We start from the raw sequence: 24,804 nt of genomic DNA, 5'->3' as shown, positions 1-24,804 counted from the left end.
ATTTCTGTGCATGTCAGAGCAGAACAGGTGACGATCTGAATATTGTCTTCACAATGTCACAGATATCTGGAAGGATTTGCTCCCTTCTTGGCTGTTTGAACAGCAGCAGAAAACTCTACTTGTGGTAAAAAGTAAATGGGAAGAACACTGACATTTACTTCATAAAGATTATTGCTGCCTGTCTGTGTGACACAGAGGGGGGCAGCGGTTGACACTGTGTGTCTCCTGATGGCGGTGTGTTGCATCGATGAGGAATATTAGACACACAGCTTGCAGTCATGGTAGAGGAAACACTGGAGCTTCCTCCCATGAACAAAAACACGTTGAACAGTCGTCGATCTAACTTTAAATTCTAGTTTGAGCTGCAGTCAAGCTGAACGTCACACGATGGGTAATGTTTGTTAAGCGAGTTAATGTTTGCACACAAAGAGACAAGGGACTGCAGTGTTGCTGAGAGTTAATGTCTAATTTGGGAAATATTATAAAATGTTATGTTATTTCCTCTCATAAGGGCTACATTGTAACCTGAAGTAAAAAAAAAAAAAAAAAAAACCATTGAGTCACTTGTCCAACACACCTAAATCAAATGACTGAATTCAGTCATCCACATGTGATTCAGCTCTAAAGGAGCCTTGTAACAAGCCATTCATTTGAGTCCAGTGAAGATGCGCTTTTTCCTGTTTCCTGCAGCAAACCAGAGGAGGACAAATGATAGAAAATCCTCAACAGATTTGAAAAAAGTAGTAAAACTCAGAAACAGGCAGAAAATAAACTATTTTTACAATCTTGTCTAATTTAAGCAAAATCAAACCACTTTTTAATAGTTAGCTTGACAAATGGAGAGCCAGCACTGCAGCATGTCTAGTAAGAGCAGAGATTTTTCCAAATTTGAACACAGCTATACCTGCCCAAAATGAAGATTTGCTTGACTGTTTACTTCAACTTTTTCATGACATGACAATTTATATCTGTTATCATTAATATTTTCATTTTATTAAACAGAAACTGGGTCAATTAGATCAGTCTGGATTGTAAACTGGTTTAATTGGAATTCATCAGATTTTGTGCTCTCAGATTGCACTTTTTGTCCGTTTGTGGTTGTTTGATGATGATCTAAAGTCATTTTAATCATTTCTCAAAACTATTTAAATTATTGTATTACTGAAACATTCAGAACCTTGTTATTACTTCTTCTTCCCTCTTTTCTCTTCCTCAGATCACTGAAGTGAGTCTACCAGTATATCAGACATTGTGCTGCTGATAGAAAAAAAAAAAAAAAAAAAAAAAAAAAAAAAAAAAAAAAATATATATATATATATATATATATATATATATATATATATATATATATATATATATATATATAATAGAATATAATAGAATATAATATAGACACATCTTTAGACTGTTTTAGCATGAAAGAATTCTCCTTATATGTGTGTATGTGTATGTGCTTTGTGTATGTGCTGAGTGAGAATGAGGGAAAAGAGGTGGGAGGGGGTAATGGGGAGTTTGAGATGAGAGTTTCAAGGGGAGTTAGGGGGGGTTTAAGGAAGGAGGTGGGGTAGGGGTGCACTTCTGTGTGGGTAGACGAGGTGGTGTGGGGTGCGGCAGGCATTGAGGGAGAGGGAGGAGAATGGTGGTAATGGTGGTGGTAGGGGGGGGGTATCGGAGGCGGAGCTGCAGATAGCATCCTCCGCCCTCGCGCTCGTCTGTGAGCCCCTTGCAATTACCTGTTCCAACAGAACTGATGTGAGCGCGGGTTGCCGAGCACATGCCACGTTGGAAGAAGAGCCCAAACTGAACTGCACAGCTTCCACTGCTCCATCAACGGTTTCATTTAATCCACCTGTTAGAAAACAACTTAAGTAGTTTTCTTTTTTTTTCTTTCATTAAGAAAAGCAAACGTCTGAATCAAACAAGAGTCGACTGAGGATCTGTGAGACTCGCAAGGATGCACTTGTTGTCCGGCAGCTGCGTGCGCGCGCTCCTCTTCTCGGCGCTGCTCCACCAAGGTAAGCTTTTGTCTCGGTGACTGGGCAGCGGTGGGAGCCGCAGGTAGGGGAAGGGAAAAGTCTGTCCTGCCGTTTGCAGGTGTCTCCACAAGTTTAGACTTGGAAATCCACAACATTTCCGGAAAGGAAAGGAATGTCTGTGTGTGTTAATTCCAAGTTTATATCGCTTTCACACAGTTTTAGTTAGTTTTAGTCGTAGGCTCAACTTGACTCTGTATAGTTGCATGTGCCTGTTAGGCTAAAATAGTCCATATTAAACCGTATTTAATTGTTGGTATTATAAACCACCTTTTATTAAGTGGTTATTTCCTTTCATATAATAATAATCTACAGCTCTGTAAAATGTTCAGTTTTCTGTCTGCAGAGAAAAACTACTGCTCCTGTAGTTGAAATGTGAAGGTTTTTTTTTTTTGTTTTGTACATAAAGAGCTTATGTGCTTATTGTGCCACTGTGAGGTGGTCATTACTCAGTATTCTCCTGTGCTCGTGCCATGATGTCATCACCATGAGTCATTTTGTCATGTTTTCTGTCGTTGTTAACAAGCAGGCAGCTGAAGTGAATGATGACTTTCCTGTATGATTTATTATGATTATGGGCTGCTTATGCGAGGAATGTATTCCTTACAGCCTGTGTCTGGTAATTACACACAGGATGCTGGCAGTTGGTAAAGGGTTGCACAAGTGAACCAGGCCTAAGTTTGAGCAATTAATGTTTAATCTTCAGTTTTAATTCCAATTCAGCAAACGTGCAGAGCTGATTTGTAATTATTCCCCACACTAGTAGTTTTGTGAAAACAAATATAGGGTGAAAATATGGACAGTCTTTTTTAGGGGGCTTGTTTGTGTGTGTGTGTGTGGTTTTGGAATGCTTTACATTTTTGAAGGCTCTTATATCACTTCTGTGGAGTTTTTGTGTGTGTGTGTGTGTGTGTGCGCGTGTGTTTGTGTGTGTGTGCTGCGTCAGACCAACAGGTAGCAACACCATGTGTTCACATCACTCAGCGAGACCACAAACAAAGCCATAAGTTCAGAACACTTCCTGAGATAGGGAAGGGGCGGGGAGGTCGAACCCACCGTGTTCCCCTTCGCCTCCTCACACTACAGTGGCGCCTCTTGTTGTAAATTAACACCATGCAGCACCTATCAGTCAGGCTCAGGTGGTTTGTTTGAGAGGAAACGAACAGCCCTTTTAGGGTCCTTTTACACTGCTGTGCTGCTGCAGTGCCATGTGCTCGAGACTAGAGGAGAGTGCTCTGAGTTGGTAATGAGGGTGGACTTTATGGACATCTGTGCTGCTGTGTGTTGAGTGTTCAATGATGGCCAAAACATGTGTGTTTGCTTACAGGACAGTGAGAAGAAGAGTGCAAAAGGTGAACTCTTGCCAGTTTGCTCAGCATGGGAATAATCTATCCAATGAAGGAGGTTGTGAAGTTTTAGATTTACAATAAAAAAAGCATCAGGACTTGTAAAAAGAGTAAAAAAAAAAATGATAGGAAGGCTTTTGGTAATTTCATTCCAACAGTGGAAATTTACAGAAACAAATTGCAAAAGAAGAGATATTGCTGCCAACATACACAGCAGAAAAACAGAGTTAGTCGTGAAACAAATAGTCCAAAAAGACCCATCTGTTTTTTTTTTTTGTTCACTCCCTAAACTCCATCCCCCACGCCCCTCAATGCCCCCCCCCCCATGCTGCCTCTCCCGAGCAGACAGGCAAGCGCTCGGTGTCACAGCTGGTATTACTTGTCAGGCAAGTGGGGCTCTCCTCTTTGCTAATGTACTAATCTCTTGTTTTGGGGGTCACACAGTTTCACCTGAGATTCATTCACTCTGCACTCTCTAACAGACGGGATGTGATGTTAATTCACAGGGGGGGGAGGAGAAAATGACTTTCATTGCACGCTGGAGTTACCTGCATGGTTTTGCTTCATTGTTCATTTGTGTCTTTGTGCACGTCTCATCTTGACTGAAAGCTGCTTGTGGTTGTGTCTCTTTGAGATGGATCTCTTTGTGACTTATTGTGCCCCTTCATGCAAAATTCAGATCCAGTCGTGAGAAGTATGGCAGCTCAAGCGAATCATGGCTTTCAATAGAAACCCTGCTTCTCTCCTTCGTTTTATGCATATCAGATTAACCCTTCATCTCTTCGGACAGTTGGGTATTAACCAGATTATTTAAACAGCACACCGGCTATGTGGAAAACATTAAGATAAGTTAAAGATTTAAAAAAGAAAAGAAAGAAAAAAAACAAGTGGATGAGCTTTTTTGAGCTGTGAAGCATTTGTAATCTTACTAACAGCATCTTAAACTAACAAAAGGAACAAATCTTCTATTAATCCATGGTGCCTCTTGCTTATTGAAATAGGAACGCTTAAAATACTCCCAAATAGGATGTCTACACGAGTTATTATCCTGCTGGATGCTTAACCCAAATTTGGCAGCTCATAATGGCTCTCAAAAGGCTTTCAGTCCTTTGTGTGGTGCAAAAGTGTGAAGTGGAATCTTTTTCTATTATCACACTGTTACTACACTTATGTTCTGGATGAAAAAGACTGAGTATATAGTGAGAAAAACGCTATTACTCACGCAAGAAGTACAAAGCAAGTGAGATGTAAGGAGGAGACAGATGTTCGCTGAGGGGAACGAGCTTATTTTTGCGCACCTTGTGCTCCTCTGGCCTTGATCAGAATAAGAAATGAGTGGAAGTTTGAGCAGAAGGCAGAGGTGCAGCTGATGGAGAGAAAAGGGAGGCTCCTCAAACAGGAGAGGCTTGTTCAGGCAGGCGAGGTCGTACAGTAAATTAGAGCGGCATTTTGGGTGGAGAGCGCAGTGTCATGTCCCATCAGGGGGTGCAGAATTCCTAACAGCGCCCCTGGCAGCAGAGCTTTATGGCCAGGATGTAAGGATCAAGTTGAATAACTACTATCATTGTAACTTTAGCTTTAAATTACAAGGGACGAACAATACAGTTGACACACAACCAAAAATAACTCGAGGTTATGGGGAAGTTGAACAGATTTTTGATGAGGCACCAAAGAGCAGGTTTTATTGCCCGTCTAAAGCTCTTAATAAAGTTGATCGTTAACCTGCTCTACTTCTGAGAGGGGAGAGAAACCTTTGGATGCCAGATTCTAAGAAATCAGGCCGATGCATCAGCTAGTCCCCAGAGGAATGATGCTTATAACATGTGCATCCTCACCATATGCTGTGCTGCCTTGGGCCTGTTCATTTATACACAGCACCCAAAATGAAAGGTAAAGTAATCCATACTCCTACATGGTGAAAATAAAGGAAACGGTTACCCTGATGTAACACAGTTCAATACAGACATATAGCGCTGATTTCTTTTGGTCTTTTGTCTTTTCTGCAGCCTTTACACAGTAAGTGCAGACACTCACTTCTCTCCACCCCCAGCAGGACACTGAACAGGTGGAGAAGTGTTTGTTTTTCGAGGCTGCGAAGAAGGAGGGGCGTCTCTTTATGATCCCTGTTTGTGTGTACAGTTGTTGAAAGAACAGCTTGTTCCCATCACTCACGTTAAGCTAAAAGATAACTTTGGGTCTCATTATTCACTACTTGATCCTGTTCTAAAATAGCTGGAGTGTATTTTCAGATTGGTTGTAATATAATCTGTAAACCAAACATCACCTTTAGATTAGGTGCAGCAAGATGCCACTGAAGAAATATGAGGCACTGCATGAACATGCTGAGTTTCCTGCATGTCACAGGGAGCAATTCCCTCTCTGCTGGACTCCCCAAGCTGGGAGATGTATGAGTGTCTTTGCCTTCAGAAAATGAAAAGACTTGGGTGGCAGAAGTAATCACTCTCGGGCAATGACTCAATGAGGAAAAAGGTCTTTTGTTCGCCTGTGACAGTTTTACTCGTGGAATTATCAGCAAAACAGCAGCAAGTGAATCTTAATTACACTTTGCTGATTGGCTCAAGACACTTTAAGAGGCAGAGTGTGAGGCATATTCAATTTTTATAATCTAAGGTAAAATAGCCTCTTCAGCATCCCATTTCAGGTGTAATTTGCTGGTCAGGTTGAGAAAGATTGGTTGAGTTTAGCACTTTATTGGCTTTTTATAGATTTTTTACAGCTCACATGCTGAGGTGAGACGCGCGTCAGCTTTATGATGTTTTACCAACACAGGCCTAACGTCTCACTTTTCTTTTGGCCTCGTCCGCATTCTCTTGATCGCACTCAGGTTCGTTGCCCTTCCTTGCAAAGTAGTGGTTTATCTGTTGTCCAAGGGGAGGGACCGGAGTTCTATTGTTTCAGATTTAAAGAAAGACTGAACAACAGGAGAGAGATGACTGTGCTATGCAGTGGTGCTTCTTTCTTTATGCAGGAATACTCCCATTGAAATGCATGAAGCTAGCCTTGGTTTTGGTGAAAGACAAACGGCAGTCTGAAATTGGGCAGCCCTTGTTTCGAGGACAAAAAAGTGAGGTTGTGTCTGTCTTTTGTCATTGGTACCCCCCCCCCCCCCCCCCCAGCTTTCACTGGTCTCCTGTGGACTCCTGCCGACTGTATTGTGAAGCTGGCTCTTTTTAAAACGAATGAGAGTATGATAGCGACTTCTTGCTCCCGCTTCTCTCTTTGTCATTAATATGGAACAGCACACACCCCTTGGAGTGGGAGCAGAGTAGCTGCTGCTGCTGCCGGTCCCCTGTACTTCACATGTGCAACCTGGAGGTGGGGAGGGGGTTTCTCCTCCATATGAAAAGCATGTGGCCACACCCAGCTTTAACAGGGCCTGGATCTTTGTTCAAATTCCCCATTAGAGTCATTGCTCTGTTTTGAATTCTCTGAGCGGCCTCCATTAACTGTAATGGTAATGATTTGCCCTCTGCATCCAAGGAATACTACAAACTGGCACATGTATATGTAGGAAGCTGCAGGATGGGTGCTAATGCCACCTTTGTTTCTGTAAATTACATTTAATGGGCTCCTTATTCTCATTACAATTTATCTTATAGATATAACAAGACAAAGCAGCACCACTGCAGACAACATGCTGTACCAGGTTCTCTTATTGACCCATAAAGGGGGTCAGTGGTGAACCTTTGATATACCCGTGCTCCCATAAAGTTATTATTTCTGCGTATTTACGAGAGTCACAGCAGGACAGGAGGCTTCTATTGAATCAAACCTTTATTTTTACGGTATCTTAGGTTCAACAGATTTAGGCAAGCTGACACAGCTTTTGTGCAAAAGGTGAAACATTCATTTCGAGCCTCCAGGCAGCTAATAAAATGACAGAGTTTTGTCTTCATAGTCATGTCTGAATCACCCTCTGTTGGCTCCAAAGCTCTTTGGCAAAACAAAGAAGTTGCTCCATTCAGTTTGATGCTGCCTTGCCAGTTTTTGATTCATGAAACATTGTGCTGCTCTCTATCATGTCCCGCCCTTGGGACCCAACAGAACGTTTTTGTGTGAAGATTTGACCTCAGTATTCACATTCTTGCCATTTTAAAAGCTGGTTCTTTGTGTGGTGCTGATGTCCACCATCCTTTCTTTCGCAAGCTGCAGCAGCAGTCTGCATAGCCTGAAGCTATCTATGATCATACTGCTACGGTTGAACTTGTAGGAGACAGGAGTTCTCATTCAGAGAGACTCTCTTTTTTAACAGGAGGTTGAAAGTGTATCTTTGGTTGCAATTAAAAACCTGTCCTTCTGGTTGGGTCAAAGTAGCAAATACTACACAGGATAAAATGACTGACCCATTTCTACACATTTAGACATTTAGGGATTATGGTTTAAAATGAATTCTTGGCACAACTCATGACATGGAGATAAGATCGTATTTAGTCTTTCTTGTGAATAATGTGAGGGCCTCTTGGAGTCAGTTTGTTAAAGCAGAATAAATATTTCAACTTTGCTTGATTGTTGGATAAAAACGTATTCACATGTTTTAATTGTAAAGTTCTTTTTTTCCCCAAGTAGCTTTAAACCAGAGAAAGGTTCAAGGAAAAATAAGATAAAAAGAAAAGAAAAAGTAACTGGCTACATAAGTCATAATTCTTGTTTCCTCTCTTGACTGAAAGCAGGGCCTTTTTGCATTCAGTCTATGAAAAGTTAAGACTTCCTCTCTGGCCTCAGGGCATGACTTTCCCAATGTGAGACATCTTAGAAAAAACATGATTAAGTATGGAGAAATATAATCCTCACAACAGCTTTTAGTGACTTGAGACTGTCTCATTAGTTACAGGAGCAGCATTTTTTCTTCTCATTCAATCTCCGTTTTATTCTGAGAAGTCAAGCGGTGGGTTTTTGCATGACTGTTACCCCATAAGCAATGCTTTGGCTGGTGCTCGACTTGTGAATGTGTTAGATATTACCGATAAAACACTCTGCACTGCTGTTAAGTATTCAGCTGCTCCACTGCCAGACCTTAGAAGCGAGGTGAAGAGATGCTTGTCTGGTAATTGGATGCAATACTTAATTCTAATGGGGCACCTTAATAGGTCAGTAGCAGTTGTATACTTGAGGGGGAAATTTCTAAGCACTACACACGCCACAGATCGAATTTAATATATATATTTCAACTGACTATCCTTTATCAGACATGCATTAATAATAAAGAGCTAATTTTGCATTGATGTACTTCTGGTGTCTATACTGCATTACGATCCCAAATATCTCATTAATACTTGGCCCTGTTTAATAAAACTTTCATTCTTGCCATGCCTGACAAGTCTGGCTATCAAAGATGTTGCCATATGAACTTTAAAGGGTTTGACTTTTAGTACTAACTCACAATGCTCCTTTTAATTTTCATCTAATGACTCTTTTCAGGGTTAGATCGACTGAAGAACTAACAGTGAGAACTCCACAAAAGAATGTGATGTGTAGCGGGAAGCAGCTGAGATTTTCTACACTTTTAGCAAGGAAATCTCAGGATTACCTGTCTCATTGTGGGGGACTTGCCAGAGCACGCTCATTGCGTTCATATAAACAGAGCCAATACAAACTGGCTCTCCAAACCAAGACAACATCACAGCCACAATTTGTTCTTACAGACATGTTTGTTCGGAGGGTAATATTACCCAGTAGGTTTCAAATAAGTCACTAACTTTGTTCCCTTTCTGCCCTGGGCAGCATTTCTTCACATATCAGGCTTGGATGAATACCTTTCTTATTGAAATGTCTGGTAGCTAATGTGTTTTCATATCTCAAGCCATTACATGTGCCTGTATGCATGTTTATTATATTAACAACAGGCTCAAGACATTGACAGCCAAGAAGAACTTATATTTTAAAGTCATTTTGTGTTTGAAAGCTGGGGATTTTATTCCCTGCTGCTTTCAGCTGCATGCAAACGCGAATTGCAGAGTTTGGTTGTGAATATTTGCATTAGACAAACGGATGATTTTCCACGGTGTGGAAAGGGAAAGTGTCACCAAAGCTGTCAAGACTCCGTCTTCGAGTAATGAGAATTTTCATTACAGCTCAAGGAGTTTCCTGAACTCATCAGAAAACAGTGACAAATTGTTCATTATCATTGTTCATTTCAATTTGCACATTTAAAATATACAGTAGATAGGAACAAAAGACAAGCCTGGGCGAAAAAAATAAAGCCTTAACCTTGAACAAGACGAGATAAAAAAGATAAATTATATGTTTATAAAAAAGATAGAAAGTTATGTGTCAAAAAGTAGAAATATAGCAATGTTTGAATGAATACATACATATATAAATGATTATTAATAAAAAAAATCAAATTACCTTTTAAACGTTTCTCAAAGCTTGTAACATAATAACACTTGTTTGCTAAATGAGTGATTTTATCCTCCATTTACTGTAAACTAACTGTGCCTGCTGAGTAGCTGAGGAAGTTTAAGATTATTGAGTTAAACAGGATTTAACCTTTGAATTAACGGAAAATAATCTGCAATCTTTCCTGTTTGAAAACATTTCATAGAAAGAACATACACATATCTGAAAAGTAATAATCAAAGGTATTTTAAGGTTTTTAATGAAAGTAATGGATGAATCAGACTGACTTGTGACTCTTAACAAAGAATTTCTGTAGGACCAACTTTTTTTTTTAGAACATTTATTTGCTCAAACAATATTACAGTAAGGAAGATTGCAGACTTATAATCTCATTTACTCTGGAAAAGTTGAGCCATGCCTCTCAAAGCTGTACTACTTTCTTTTGTACCTTTAGGTTTTTGAGGCTTTAGCAAGATATTTGAGTTCAAATTCAAAGCTTTGACTTAATAGTAGGATGCAGGAGTAAGAAGATGCCTCAGCTCGTACCAGCTCATTTTCAAAAGGGTTCAAAATGTAATCAAAATGGTCTGCCACATAAATGATAAACAGTAATAGTTCATTTAGAAGAAAACTCTATGGATATATTTTTTACACATTCATAAAAGTTCATGTTGATGTTAGTCCTGTTGTTGGAGTCTACAGGTACATTCATATTTTGTATACTCTGGGGGTCAATAAAATGCACATGCGGTATTCAAAAAATGCTCCGATACTAGAAAATCTGTGCACTGTTTAAACTTAATACACGTTTAACCTGATTAACACAGTTAACAGACAGGCAGGAGAGTTTTGTCTCTTGCTGTTACCTCAAGATGTTAAATCGTAAGAGGCTCCACCTGGTGGAAATGCCAAGTACTGCTGTGTACTACCATGTATGTTAGCACTCTTTTAATAAAATGCTTTTTGCTACAGTTGATTACTTTTGATTCATTTAGTAATTTTATGATTTCATGAGCTTTACGGTTGTTAGTAAGGCTCAAAAGTATAGTTTATGAATTCATATGATCACATTTTACCTTAAATTTGACTGTTGTCCCAGGTGCCAAGAATAGACAATCAAATTCTAATATATTTTAGTGTAAATTGACTGGCTATAACCCAGATGCACAAGCAAATATCGCACATGATGTACTTCTGAATGTCCAAATGTTTTATATTAACATTAACATGATCGTGATCATAATGCAGCATTTATACAGCATTGTATTGCAGCTGCCTACATGGGTAATAATATTTGTCTGTCAAGACTGTTTGTCATGAAGAGGATGTAAAAGTCATAAAACCATCAAAGTGACTACTGTGCAAACTTCAGCTTCCTATAATGGCAAATAAAGAGATAACTTGTAGATCAGTGTAGACAAGTTTTCATACAGTGCAGGATCTTCCAACAAATTGGTGATAAAAACAAAAAAAGCAACATTAACATTTACAAATCTTGGTTTATTTCTTACATTAGATGTCAACTTCAGTGGCGATAATCTGTCTTCTTCCAGAAAACTTTGACCTTTTTGAAAAATAAAGTCCTACTCATTCAAAATCTACCTCTGCTTAAACTTAGTTATTATTCCTAATTATTATCAATGCTTTTGATAGTCTTCCTATTTTTTCATACCTACTCTTACCCCATAGCTGTTTTTTTTTTTTGTTTTTTTTATCTGAGCCTGCAATAGAAGCAGATCTTTGTTTTAAAGCTCTCTGAACAGTGGGTTGACTCGGTTTGCTTGAAGGGGGAAAGCCTGTGCAGAAAATTCCCTTGGAAGCTTTTACCGCTGAGCTCTTCGAGGCACATTGCAGGTATTTTGAACATCTTTAAGGGGTTGAAAAGAAGTGCTGGTACATTTTTGCTCATTGGCTTTTTTTTGGAGGGGGGAATGAACTTTACTGCTGGCAGAAAATCTCACTATCAGACATATCTGCAGGGCTTTTTCCACTCATGTTTGGGATGCACTGTACAGGACATGAGGCAGAGGGGGTTGGTGAAATAGTGCAACAGCAGGGTGGATGGTTAAAAGCACTTACCTTGATGCATAGCATCTCCTCATGTCATGATGGAAGAAGAAAATGTAATAGCCATTGCTAATGAAATTATTAAATGTCCTGTGTACCCGGAGTCAGTGTGACATATGCTAAATTATATAAACGGAGAGTGGTTATCTCATTTTGCAGAAGCAAAAGGAAGGCATAAACAAAAGAGCAAGATTGGATTTGTTGTGATTCTTTTATCTGTTTCTTGCATTGGAAAAACAACAGAAGCACTATCTGTGACCTTGTCATGAAAAAACAAATTGTCTTTTGCATGTAAGTGAATTTACAGCACATAAGAGAACAATTCCCTTTTATAGAACACACAAATTCATTGTGAAGAAAAACTACTCTGAAGCTTTTGGAGTTTCCTGTAATAAAACCTCCAGTCTAGTTCGTGCTAACAGTAATGCTGCATTGTAAATCTGAAAGTCTTGAAGCTGAAGGAAGACTCAGTGGCGTATGAGTGCATGTTAATCTCAGGCCTTTTACAGCACTTCATCAAAGCAGACGTTGGTCCATGGGTATTAAATGTGAAGCCACACAGATTTGATGTGCAAGCAGGTACATAATCCTTTGTATGTATTATCTGCATTCCATGTATTCCTCCCACCACTCTTTGCTCTGTTTAGCCAGCAAAGGCTTTAGGACCCCCCTCGAGCCAAAAGCTGGAACAGGACACAATTTGAAACCGTCATGCTTTCCTAATACCAACCAGGCTTATTGGAATGGAGAACGTTGCCTGCTCTGTTTCACTGGGAAGGGTTAGAAGGTCAGCTCTGTCATTATGAGTGTGCAACAGCATACACACCACTTTTTGCCCAACAAGTGTGAGAGTATCAGCCTCGTTTTGACCATTGCTAGGGAGGAAAGCAACACATTATCTCCTGAACAAGTGTTAATATCTTCCTGCGAATGCTTCCTGTTGCTTACCAAGGCCGGCATTGACACAGAAATGTAGGCTTTGTGTTAATTAAACCTTTGCACATGTTTTAATAAATCATTTGACTTGAATTGAGAAAAATAACTCCAAGCATGATGCTGTACAGCACTGAAAGGCTGACTAGTGGATCTAGTCTTGTTTACCCATGTACTGTCAACTTTACATTGCCCTGGTCAGTGCTGCATGTGGTTTTGTTGCAAGGATCAATTTACCCTCAGCCAGATTGTGTTGTGGCAGCAAGTTTGATTGGCATCACATGATATTGTATTATGGCCATACAGATAGCATAATAGTAAGCACAACTGCTCCCTAAAGACCAATAAGGTAAAAATGTTCAAAGGATCCTCTGCTATGGAAAGTGTGGGGGCAGGGACTGACTGGGTGGGGCTGCTTTTACAACACAGACAGCTTTCGTGGTTCAGGCAGACAGGCAATTGCTTGAACAAAAGCAGGGTGATGTTGTGTAAATAGTTGAATCTGTAGCTGCTGGGCTAAGCTGAGCTAATATCTCAATACTGATTTTTTTTTTTTTTTTTAAATCACTCCCAGCAGGAGGAGAGGGCTTGTGTTCTGATGGTTTAGTGGATGTTTCTATCTCAACCCTCCTATAGAGCCTCTTTCTATTTGCATAATGCACTATGTTGTGCAAAGGAGAGCTGCAAAATAATAGGTATTGTCATTATCAATATGTACTGTTATTTCAGTCAAAAAATGATGGAGAAAACAGTAGTTGTGCAGCTTTATTTTGTCTCCGGTCTAAATTCCCCTCAAATATGTTATTAACAATGACATAAAACAAAGAAAAGTGTTGTCTGAAAGAATGTTTGACATTTGCGTTTGATAAAACATTAAACAGACAAAACTGAAAAATGAATCACTGAAAGTTTGGTCATCATATAGACACAAATTCTAAATAATCTCAACTTTATTAATGGTTATTTGCTGCTTTTTTCCCCTTTATTTGCAACTCCTGTATTCAGTCTGGTTTTTTTTTTGCAGGACCATGTAGAGCCAGATTTTATAGTTCCATTACCATAACAATGTTTTTGGCAGCCAAAAATGCAATATGAATTTGTTTATTAACTTAGTGGTAATGTATTTTATTATGTACTTGGCATCATAAAGGCACCGCTTGACTCCACATCACCATCTGCTCAGCTGTGATGTTCACTCTGCTGCATGTGCTGAGTGTATAGGAGGTGCTTCATTTAAAACATCTTTTCCTGCATTAATGTGCAGAAAACATATTAGTAAAAATGTGGGAAACCAGTTGACAGGTCAGTCTAAAGTGATCAATCCTGGTTGACACGACTGTCATTTTCACCAGAAACTAATCGGCTATTTCCTGAGAAATATTTTGGTTTATGGAATGCCAGAAAAAGGTGTGCACCGTTTCTCATTCTCCAGAAGTCAAGATTATTTCTTTGTGTTTTTTTTAAATTTATTTTTTTCAGTTTACAGTTACATGGGAGAAAATACTTACAGGGCTATATTAGGCATTTTTGTCTGATAAATGACACAAACTGTGACTCTTGACAAAATGTTTGTTTTCTGTTGATCTAAAAAAATCAATGAATTGTCCAACTGTTCCAGGACCAGCCAGCCTACTTTCCTTCTTGTGCTGCAGTGCATCCTTATCGCCAATAATAAACCTGATTATAAATTATGTTCAGTCTATAATCTGGACAGCAGACACTTACAGAGGAAGTCATTCGTGCTCTACTTGGCTCAGTTGCTTGAGGCGACTGAGCCAACTAGAGCAGGCTCCTATGCAAAAAACCTTGATGCCTCCAGACTGATGTGACACTTCATGAAGAGACCTGCTGAAACGGGAGCACTTTGATGTCAAGAAGGTTGTTTGGAATGTGTCAAGAATATTTTAAAGCTGCCTCTTAACTCGTCTGACTAAACCTGACTGAAAAAGGGGGAACCTTTTGAGAACTTGAGGAATAATTTCTTACATTTAGATGCACCGATATCAGTTCAAACTTCTCCATATTTTCAAAGGGTGCAATATTTATCAGTGAAAAGAATTACCCACTGCTGGTTTCATCTGCAGTATCACAGCTTCCACTGCACCTCTGTGGCTCCTGCACATATTTTATCAGACAGTAAACATTTATTTTATCACCAGTGTGACCACGCTTTAAAGTTCTAATTTGGCTGATGATTATGCTCTGTGATTGCTGAAGGAAAAATGGTTTTGTACTTTTAATTACACTGACTAAAAATAGAGTTTTCAAACATCAAGTCCTGCCCTCTGAGAAACTGAATTTATCAAAGCCTCATCTCATATGCAAAATAAACACCAGGGGAACATATGACCCATGTGACTGGATAAGCTCTGGCAGCAGGTCTGTTTGGATGTGCACAAAAAAAAAAAAAAGATACACAATAGGACCACAAATAAGAGCATTTTTCAAGATTTGTGTTGCGTCCCACTTTGTTGTTTCCACCGTGCACAAAAAAGCATGACTGTTAGATTTGTTGTGTTTCTTCAACATGTGAGCTTAAACCATGCCAAGTGTTTTTCATCAGTGCTCCTGGGGCAGCTTGTGGGATCTAATCAAAGCGGTGTTAAAGAAAAAAAAAGAGCTAAACTTTCACTCAACTTTTGGCCCCAAAAAAAGGGCACTTTGAAATCTTCCAGTGACTGCAAGATAAGCAAAGTTAAATAGCAAGCCAGTGCGATCAGAAGCAGCAATATTGCATGTCTATGCAAGCCCATCATCAGACACAGACAGCCAGAACAAATTCAATAACGCTTGTAGGAACCTTCAGTTTAATAAAGTTTGAAGGCTCCTTTGCACATGAGGACATTATCTTGTTTAAATTACTCAGAAATAATTAAGAATGAATTACTTGAATGGAGGGTTAATAGGCCTTAGCCTTGCCATCCTTCACACAAAGCCCATATGTGCAGAAATCTCACAAGCAAATTAAGAAGGTGTAATCTTTATGGTGCTTTTAACCACAAAAGCGAGAACACAGAGTCAGTGTTGGGTTTTACTTCAGCCACACAGATGTGAGAACTTCACAGTATTTCTTTCATTCACATTGTTGTTTTGTTACATTAGGAGGTCATGTTTTGTGTATCTGTATTTAAAATGCTGAAAAGATTTTAGTCTTCTTTGCATTGCTTTCTTGTTGCTGTTATTTGAGTAAATTATAATTCAGTAAGGCCTTGTAAGATCATTTCCACATGTCATAAGTTTAATTAGAATAACTCTTATCTGTACAGCAGAAGGTTCAGGTTGGAAAATGCCTCAATTTTTTATCTTTTTAATGGGGAGAAATGGTTTGATAACCTTTTTGCCCTGTAAATTACCGACTTGCCTGCAGGCGTTTTCTGTTTTCAGGAAACAATTTGGATTGTTGGAAGGGCAGAGGGGGTGGAGCTGTGTGCTTTAAATTCTTACCTGAAAGGCGCCACTGGTGTGATTGAGTCAAGACTTACGGATCCATTAGTCTCTGATAGGGCATGCTTGTTCATGAGTCAGACATTTAGATGAACTAATGCATGCTCTTCCGGAAACAAAAGCATGAAGTCACTGGAAAAATGTTAGCCACTAAGATGCATTAGGAAGGGTTAATGGACTAGAAGAAAGAAGAAGGAAGTGGTGGGGCTGTGCTTTGTTAATGGCCTAATGTTGACTATAATGGTATGTCTTTAATGGGTGGTTGTTGGGGGATACTGGGAGAGTTGGGACAGTGTGCTCTACTTTGATGAGCCCCAAGCCTGCCCACAGGCATCTCACAGGCACCCCCACTGTCCCCCTTGGGTTCCTGTGGTGTGCGCCCCTCAAATACATAATTCACAACATAATGGATGTGATTTTAGAGTGCACTTACCATCCAATCGTTTCAGCCAGCTGTGATCTTAAGAGCGGTCCTTGCAACCCCGCACAGCTCATCTGCTGATGCAATTTATTACATTTTTTGAAGAGCATTTTATGGTCACGCGTGTGGTCGAGTGTGTAGAAGAGGACATTTTAAAGACTAACGATCGCGCAACAAGATCAATTTCTAGGAAACCTCGTGGCGTGTCATTTACCGAGATAATCACCCTTCGGTAATGTGCTTTTATCTTTCCCCATCAGCCTGTCTAGGAGAAAAATATGGCAAAATCACTGTTATATAGCCAGTGATATTAGGCAGGTGTCAAAATGTTGATCCTATTAAATGAATACTTGTGTGCTTTCCTTCTTCATATTGCATAAAAATAGCTTCCTCAACTGTTTTTGTAATTATTTAGCTTCAGTATCGACTAAAACTTTCTTACCCCAGTTTGGTTTCTTTTCTAAAGCATTGCTGTTCAATTTAAGATGAATCAAAGCTGAATAGTTTGGTATTGTGCTGCCTGCATCTATAAAGGAAGACAGTGATTTGATTAAGCATAATTTATTAAAGTGCTTGACAATGGTTTCCTTTTAAATTCTCATTTTAAACCCACCAATCAAAAAGAAAAATGCAAGACGTTCTTCAAAGTACGGATGTTTTTTCATTCCTTTATCTCTCTCTATATGACATAAATCTTTGTCTGTTATCCAGCTTCAAAGCTTGAGGGAGATCAGTGTGTACTGCACACGTATATGCGCTTATAGCGTGAAGTATAACTGATGTAGAATTTCGCTGTTGGATAATAATGGCACAAGGTTACAGTAATCTACCTGCCAGTCAGAGATCTTTATTGTTGTTTGACACTATGTTTTTTTTCATTATCATAGATAATATACCAAACACAGAAATAGTGGTAACATGTGACAACACTGAGAGCTAATGGGGACTTTACTATCTTGAAGCATCAACGAGATGTGTTTTCTCATTATTGCATACTCTCTGCATTACTTAAAGTGAGTGATACTGAGTGAAAGTGATCTCCTTAGTGCCGCAGAACGCAGTGTAGTTACAAGATATCCCATGTTTCTAGCCGTACAGCGGGACTCATTTCTTCCTGTGGCCGTTTTGGCGCTCATGCTGTTGTTCGCTCCACCTACATGAATAACCCGCAGCAGGTGCAAAGTGTTTCCACCTGGTCTCACTGGATTGTCAACAGGTAGACTGGGAATTGGAGAATAAACAAGCCATGATATGAATCATGTTTACCATAAATTGTCACTCATGCCAGTGATTTACCTCAGAGACTTCATTCTTCCTATAAAATAAAAAGGAAGAAAAACGATTCAGTCAAATCTGCAACCTGCCTTGATAATAAATTCAAGTGCCCTAGTAGGTGCATGAAAATGTATGATATTATCTAAGTTGAGTCCACCCTTTCAAAATCAGTAAAAACAGCAAATAAATTAAAAAATGCAAATATGTTTAAACATTTTGTTTTAATGCAAGAACCCTGCCGCAGTAAGTAAGTGGTTCCTCAGGGTCTTTTAAGCATCACAGATCAGTAAAATTAATTACTTTTTTCTTGACAAGATTCATGTTTCTTTGGGGAAGCAGCCAGTAATTACACAAGAGGCTTAAATCCCTAAAAACAAAATAAATATCCTCCTCCTTCTCGAGCCCTCCTCCTTTTCTTTGTCCTCTCGCCTAGATCCCCAGCGAGAGGCAGAAGTAGCAACCTGATCTCTTCCCTGCAGGTCTGCACAGGTTCTGGGGCCTAGTTGGAACAAATCTGAAACCAGAGAAAAGGGAGGCAGCATTTCCAGTAAAAAGGCAACAATAGGAACTCGACAGGTGAGACTGTGGGAGATGCATTAGCCCTGTTCCCGCCTGCTGCGGTCCAGAGGTGTCTGTTGACCACACAATGATTCAGCTAATGAACATTGTTTTCTTTGCTTGAGGGGGGAGAGAAACCTATCCCTGTGTCTTTCTTGAAAATATATATTTTTCCTAGCTGGAGATGTACTTTATGTTTTGGCAAGAAAGGAGTGCAAAGCATGTTTGGATGTTCATTACTTGGGACGTGTAAAGACACATTAGGAGCCCCTGATGACAGTTACTGCTTCTGCATCTCTATGTTTTATAAGACCTCTTACATGCACATTAGATTTGCATTTGTGCCCTGAAAAACATTGAGTGTGATCATAAGTTCTGGGATTTGTGTTATGTCTGCCAGCCATGAATTCTTTTGTTGGTTTTGCACAGTGGTCTCAAAATGTGTCCTTGCTACTGGGGTGAGGGAAGGGAGCTTATTCTTATTAGATTCAGACTAATAATACCTTGTTTTGCACTCTCTACATAATTTTCAATTTCCTGTCCATCCTTTTTCATACGACAACAAATACTTGTTTTAGCCCTGAGATGACAAACATAGCTCTGCATGAGTGGAAAATATGAAGGTTTTTTTTTTTTTAAACTTATTTTTGTCCGTCTAGATTAAAAAAGGTCCTGTTTTCACCCAAATTTTAAACTTATTTTTGTCCGTCTAGATTGAAAAAGGTCCTGTTTTCACCCAAAAAATGCAGCAAATTTGCTCAATAGCTGATCAACAGAACATTTACCAGTATGTTTACAAATGAAAAGTAGTTTAAGCTGTCTTCAGAGGGCAAATGTCCAATTATTTTTGAGTTATTGTTAAGTTATAGTAACTGTATGCATTCGGTCTTTTGGGCTTTTAGTTGAGCAGAAAACACGGATCTAACCCTAAACTACAACAAATTCTCACAGTAAATGGGTTTGAAGACTTAGACTGTATGTAAAAGAACAGTGACATCTCCCACCAGCTTGTGAACTTGCACTCTATTTTAGCATCGAGCCTAAGCCAAAAGCTAAAATATTTGGAACTAGAAGGGACTTGCCTGGAAAGAATCCTAAAAATCTATGTTAGGCATATTAAAAATGTATCAGCATTCAACTGTGACATAAAGATGCATAATAATGCATAACTTGGCCAGTGAGAACAAAATATTTTTTCAGTAGTTTGAAAATATGTTTGTTTTTTTTTTGTTTTGATATGATTTTACAGCAATATGCTATTGAATTGTGACAATTTTGCAAATATGAAAAGGTTTTCCCAGGAGAATAATAATATAACTCGAATTATCCCCTAGTGCTGTTAATGTTGTGGAAATTTGTTCTGTTCTGTTCTATTCTATTCTATTCTATTCTATTCTATTCTATTCTATTCTATTCTATTCTATTCTATTCTACATTAATTTAGTAGACACTTTTTTCCAAAGCTTACAACTTACATCTGAAATTGAGAGCAACACAAGCAAGAAATCAAACTGTAAGGGGCGTCATAATTAAGTTTTAAGTCAGGCTAATTCAATATTACTTCATAATGAGCTAGTAATTATGAACTAGTAATTTGAATCCCCAACAATTTTGTTCAAAGGGATATTAACTCATATGGTATAGTATCATAATGTTTCAAATCATATTACATCACATTGCATCATGAAGTTACACATTATTCTGCATCAATCTCCAAATCAGTTGGTGAATTGAAAGAGGCATGGTGGAAATCTATAGAGATATAGATCCCATAGTGTTGTGTTTGTTACCTTGTACAACTAAGCTAAATATATGTCAGGATCAGCATGAGCTGCTTTTGCGGTTTCACACTTTTGATAAAAAAACTTGTCATCCATGGTGTAGAGATACCTCTTCTCACTATGTGTGAGAATCAATACTGTTTTTATTGATTTTAAAACTTTCACAGAAGAAACACAATCAACCTATCAGAAACATAATATAAATAGAAAAAAAGTTATAGAAAAAAATAGAATAATAACAGATTGAGGATGGGGCGAGAACAAAATACATCCATTTAAGAAAACCCCTGCACCAGGAACTGTAGACCTCATATAATCTAGATATTTTTTCTAGATTTTAAGGAAGAGATCCATTTTTGAGTGTACCATGCATGTTAAGTAGTCCAGTGGAACAAAACCAAGAGCACTCTCAGCTATCCCTTAGCAGATGGTGTTTTGTTGCTGATCCACACTAAAATGTTCTTTCTAGCAACGAATGTCAAAGCACATGGCAATTAAGGGTCCATTTCCAACTGAACTCTTCTCCATTTCCAGTCGGACATCAATACAATATTTTGTACAACTTGTGTCACGACCAAAAACAATGAGTAAGAGAACCCCCCTTCCATGACACAGGGGAAAAGAACTGGATTGAGCAAATGAGAAATTTGCATCTTAAGCTGTTGTTCTTTAGCATGGTTACAAACTGAATATCTTCCTGAAAGCTCAATTCCAAATATTTTCCCAGTCTTCGTCATCAATAGTGCATCCTCCAATTCCTGCAAGAAAACAGAGGATGCAGAGAGTAGGATTTTATGGAACAGACTGTCAGAAAAAACCCTCCCTGCTGTTTCAGATAGCACCATCTCAACAGAAGATACCTCAGAATTTCTGACCAGCTTTGTATTTTGCAGTATACAATGTCTTAAACTCCATTACTCTTAACTTTCTGTCTGCAGTCTCTGTATGATCTGAGAGCATGGAGAGCGCCACAGCTTGGACTCAGAACTAGGGTTATATAAATTACATAAGTACATAACATCACTTTTATTATGGTCATCAGCTCTTCAAGTTTGACTATTTGATTTGCGAGCAATCTCACATTTATCAGGTTAAATATCCTCATCTTGTTTATGTTTTTCACCCGCGAACATCTCTAAAACATCTGTTCTTCAGTTTATTTGTACTGGCTGTTCCTGTACAGATTCTGGCTTCTCCTATATATAACAAATCTCCAGCTGACATGGTTACTCATCCTAGCACATGTTAAAAACAACGCCAAGAGAAATATCTCTCAATTTCAATGGGAAGCAAAGTAGCAGAGCTAGTAGCCAGAGCTAGTGCAAAAACAGTAGCCCCATACTACAACTAAAAGAATATACGGATCGGGTTGTTCTTGAAGCCTCAATTGGCCATTGAAGTAACTTTTCTTTAATCCACCAAGCTAACCAAAACAAATAAAAAAGTTGAACTAGTCCAGGGCTGACCAGATCTGATCCTCAAGGGCCACAGTTCCACAGGCTTTAGGTGGTTTCCTGTTCCAGCACACCTGACTCAAATTAAATGAATCCAGCAGCTTGTTGTCAAGTTTAGCAAAATTTCACAATAATTGAAATCAAGTCTGTTGAAACAGAGAAACATTTCAAACCTTCCGGATTTCATGATATTTTCTCAGTGAATGAGTCTCCTTTAAAGTACTGGTCCTAGTCCTGGTCCTCTGAGCCCCTGGCTTTGCATGCTTGAAATGCTCTGTCAAATCAGCAGCAGATTCCAATAAAAGGATCATCACTGGTCTGCTGCACAACTTCAGTGGGTTAAAATCATAAAGCCATGGATCAAAATGGTTTGCTGATTTACTTATTCACATCAGTTTAATAATTTATCATTCAACTAACAGTTATCTTCATTTATATTTAATAAAATGGCATGAAAAAACTGAATTCGTACAAAAATTAATTATAACTGAAAGATGTAAATCTTGGGGGTGAATGCATTTCATTTAAAGCTTTGCACTGTAACAGTGATTTCGGGTATAAACGTGGCATGCAAACATACCGCAGCATTTGATAAGTGCAAAACTAAATTGCTCTGCTATTTTTGTGAGAGTAATTTCACATTCCACTATTTTTTCATTGCACGGCCATGCATCAATGAGGTGTTATATTAATATCAGAAAATATTATACTCTTTTCCATCATAAAACTAATAAATGTGCTAGACTTCAGACAATATTTTTTATGGAAGTTATAGATAAGAGACCAAAGAAAGTGGATCACTTATTAAAAACAAAAGGAAAAAAAAAACACCAGACAAGTCTAGTTCAGCTGAGCTGCAGATTGAGCCTATGGGGAACTTTGTCAGAAAATTAAAGCTTTGTCTCAAGTATTTCAGTCCTAAAATGAACCGTCTTTTCAGACTGAAGGTCAGGAAGACACGAGGTCATATCTTTAGGGTGTTGTGTAGCTTTTTGTGCCCTAAAACGGATGGGAAGGGATATACCAGACAAATGGGTTTAAATCTGCAAATCTTAAATTTTTTTATATTCATGTTACATAATATCTTCTGCTAACAATGCAATATAATAAGATAAACCATAAACAGTAGATATTGTTTTATAATGGATAAATAATCACAAGCATTTTCTCTTAATCCAAAAAGAGATATAAAAAAAATCCCCAGTGAGATGACTTTCTTTCTTTTCTTTGACATGGCGGTAAAGGGTACATATTTCAGTTTATCACAGTTAGCTGCACAAGAAAGGATTCAGAAAAGCTGGAATAAATAAATGGCTTTTTAACACCATTTTCTGGCAATTGTTTGTTTAGATAAATAATGAAAATAACCTGATTAAATCAGCTCGTAAATGGTTAGGATTGACAGCAATCGTCATGGCTTCCTCAAAATCACAAAAAAGGAACACCGAATTAAGCAGGAATGAATATTTTGGCATTGTGAGACTTAGCACTAAACATCAAATCCAAGAGTTGTTGAAATAGTTTAGCTTGAAGCACATTGGTTGGTCAGCTGGCTAGCAGACATGCTTAATATGCTGCTAGCATGGATAAAAAGTTAGTAGCTTTCCCATGAAAGTCGCATGTGTTTCCTCATTACATGTTTAGAAATCATTCAGCAGTGAACGGCTGCAAGTTTTTTTTCTTTGCCCACTGGCTCTTGACAGTAAAAAAAAACTACAAGCTGATGACTTCAGTTTTATGCTGTACAGACACTGACAGGCAATTACAGTGGGAAAGAGAGAGTAAAATTACAGAGCATACAGTGTTGATGCTGGGAATGGTGCTTCCATCGTTCAGGCCTTAACAAAAAGAGAAGCAGTGCGAGAGAGATGTTGTGCTGTCAGTTATCCATCAGTGACATGATTACACCTCTTCCCTCGAGAGAGACAGTCACAGGTAGTGAGGATGTAGCTGCTATTTATTTATTTTAAGGTCTGTCTGCAGCTAGCTGGTATGGAATATTTCCAGAGCTTAAGCCGATACTGTGGCAGAATTACAATATAGTCATGTGCCTGTCATAGTCGGCAATATAGGAGCTGATGGGGTGCATTCAGAATGAAAGAGTTGACACAACAGCTGTCTGTAGAGCCCAGGTGGTTGCAGATAGCTACAAGGATGCTCTGGGGATCCTGGTTGTAGGCTGTGCAATTTTCTGAAGCCCTCTCTCACCTTTCTGTCTGATGGCAATTTTTCTTGACGGAAAGCACTTAGAGACTGAGCTTATTAAATCACTGATCTCTCTCATTTGGGATACTTGATATGGCTAATCAAAATTCAGGACTTGTTGAATTATTAAAGAAAAGACAAGGACTAGAAGCAGAAAGTCATGGAAGGTTAGGCTTTCTTTGATTTCTCTCTCCTCAGGCAAGTGCCGTTCAGTATGAGAATCTGGCCTTTCTTCAAGTATTATTGATCTAGCTGGAGTGGTTCTGTTTGCCCCCTCACTGCTGAACCACCTCTGAAGCAAGGCTATTTGCCATCAAGTCTTTGTGGACATGCGCCATGGGATCTCCATTCACTGCACACTCCTCATTTTCAGGACCTAATAAGTTTGGCCCCTCAGTTTTCTTTTGGAAGTTGTAGCTGAAAAGCCTGCACACTCTAAGACACACTCAAATGGAAGGTGGGTGTAAGGTTTAAAAACATGGATATAGAGACTACTGTGGCGAGGTAGCTGATTTCCCTGGTGAGCTTCTATCTGAGCTGTCGTCACCTGTCTCTCCTCATGGATAGAGGCGCCTTAATCAGGAACATGAAAGTATCTCCTGCGGTGCTGCCTCCTGTCTCAGTCACTCACCTGCCTTTTGCTTGATTTGCTTTTGCACGGTTATTGGTGATTTCCTTTTCTTTATGTCCAGTGTGAGAGCTCTGCTATCATAAGTGAAAAAAAAAGAATGGCCATGAAAGCTGGTGAGATTAGTTATTTTTGGGTTCTGAAGCCCCAAACCATTGGAAATCATTTTAGAAAAGCAATTGGTGCTACCCACCAGTCTGGGAGGGATTGTAAAGCCATTCCCAAAGTATTTGGAGTTAATAATTCTATACTGAGAGACTTAATTCACAGATGGCAAACATTCAAGGTTTGTGACAATC

General features: G+C 38.9%; 1 protein-coding gene across 1 annotated transcript in view; it reads left to right on the top strand.

The window, feature by feature from the left end:
* Nucleotides 1-1,954: 1,954 nt before the first annotated feature.
* LOC306760207 (CD166 antigen homolog A-like) overlaps nt 1,955-24,804 on the top strand; it is a gene marked incomplete at both ends in the record, with an annotated part of 43,053 nt that continues 20,203 nt past the window's right edge. The window contains one exon of the mRNA XM_079246006.1: nt 1,955-2,015. Within this exon, the coding sequence (XP_079102132.1) occupies nt 1,955-2,015 (61 nt within the window). The remainder of the gene's footprint in view (nt 2,016-24,804) is intronic.

Source organism: Telmatherina bonti, assembly GCF_933228915.1.
Source record: "Telmatherina bonti genome assembly, chromosome: 9".
Lineage (NCBI taxonomy): Eukaryota > Metazoa > Chordata > Actinopteri > Atheriniformes > Telmatherinidae > Telmatherina > Telmatherina bonti.
This window is presented reverse-complemented; position numbering and strand designations above follow the sequence as displayed.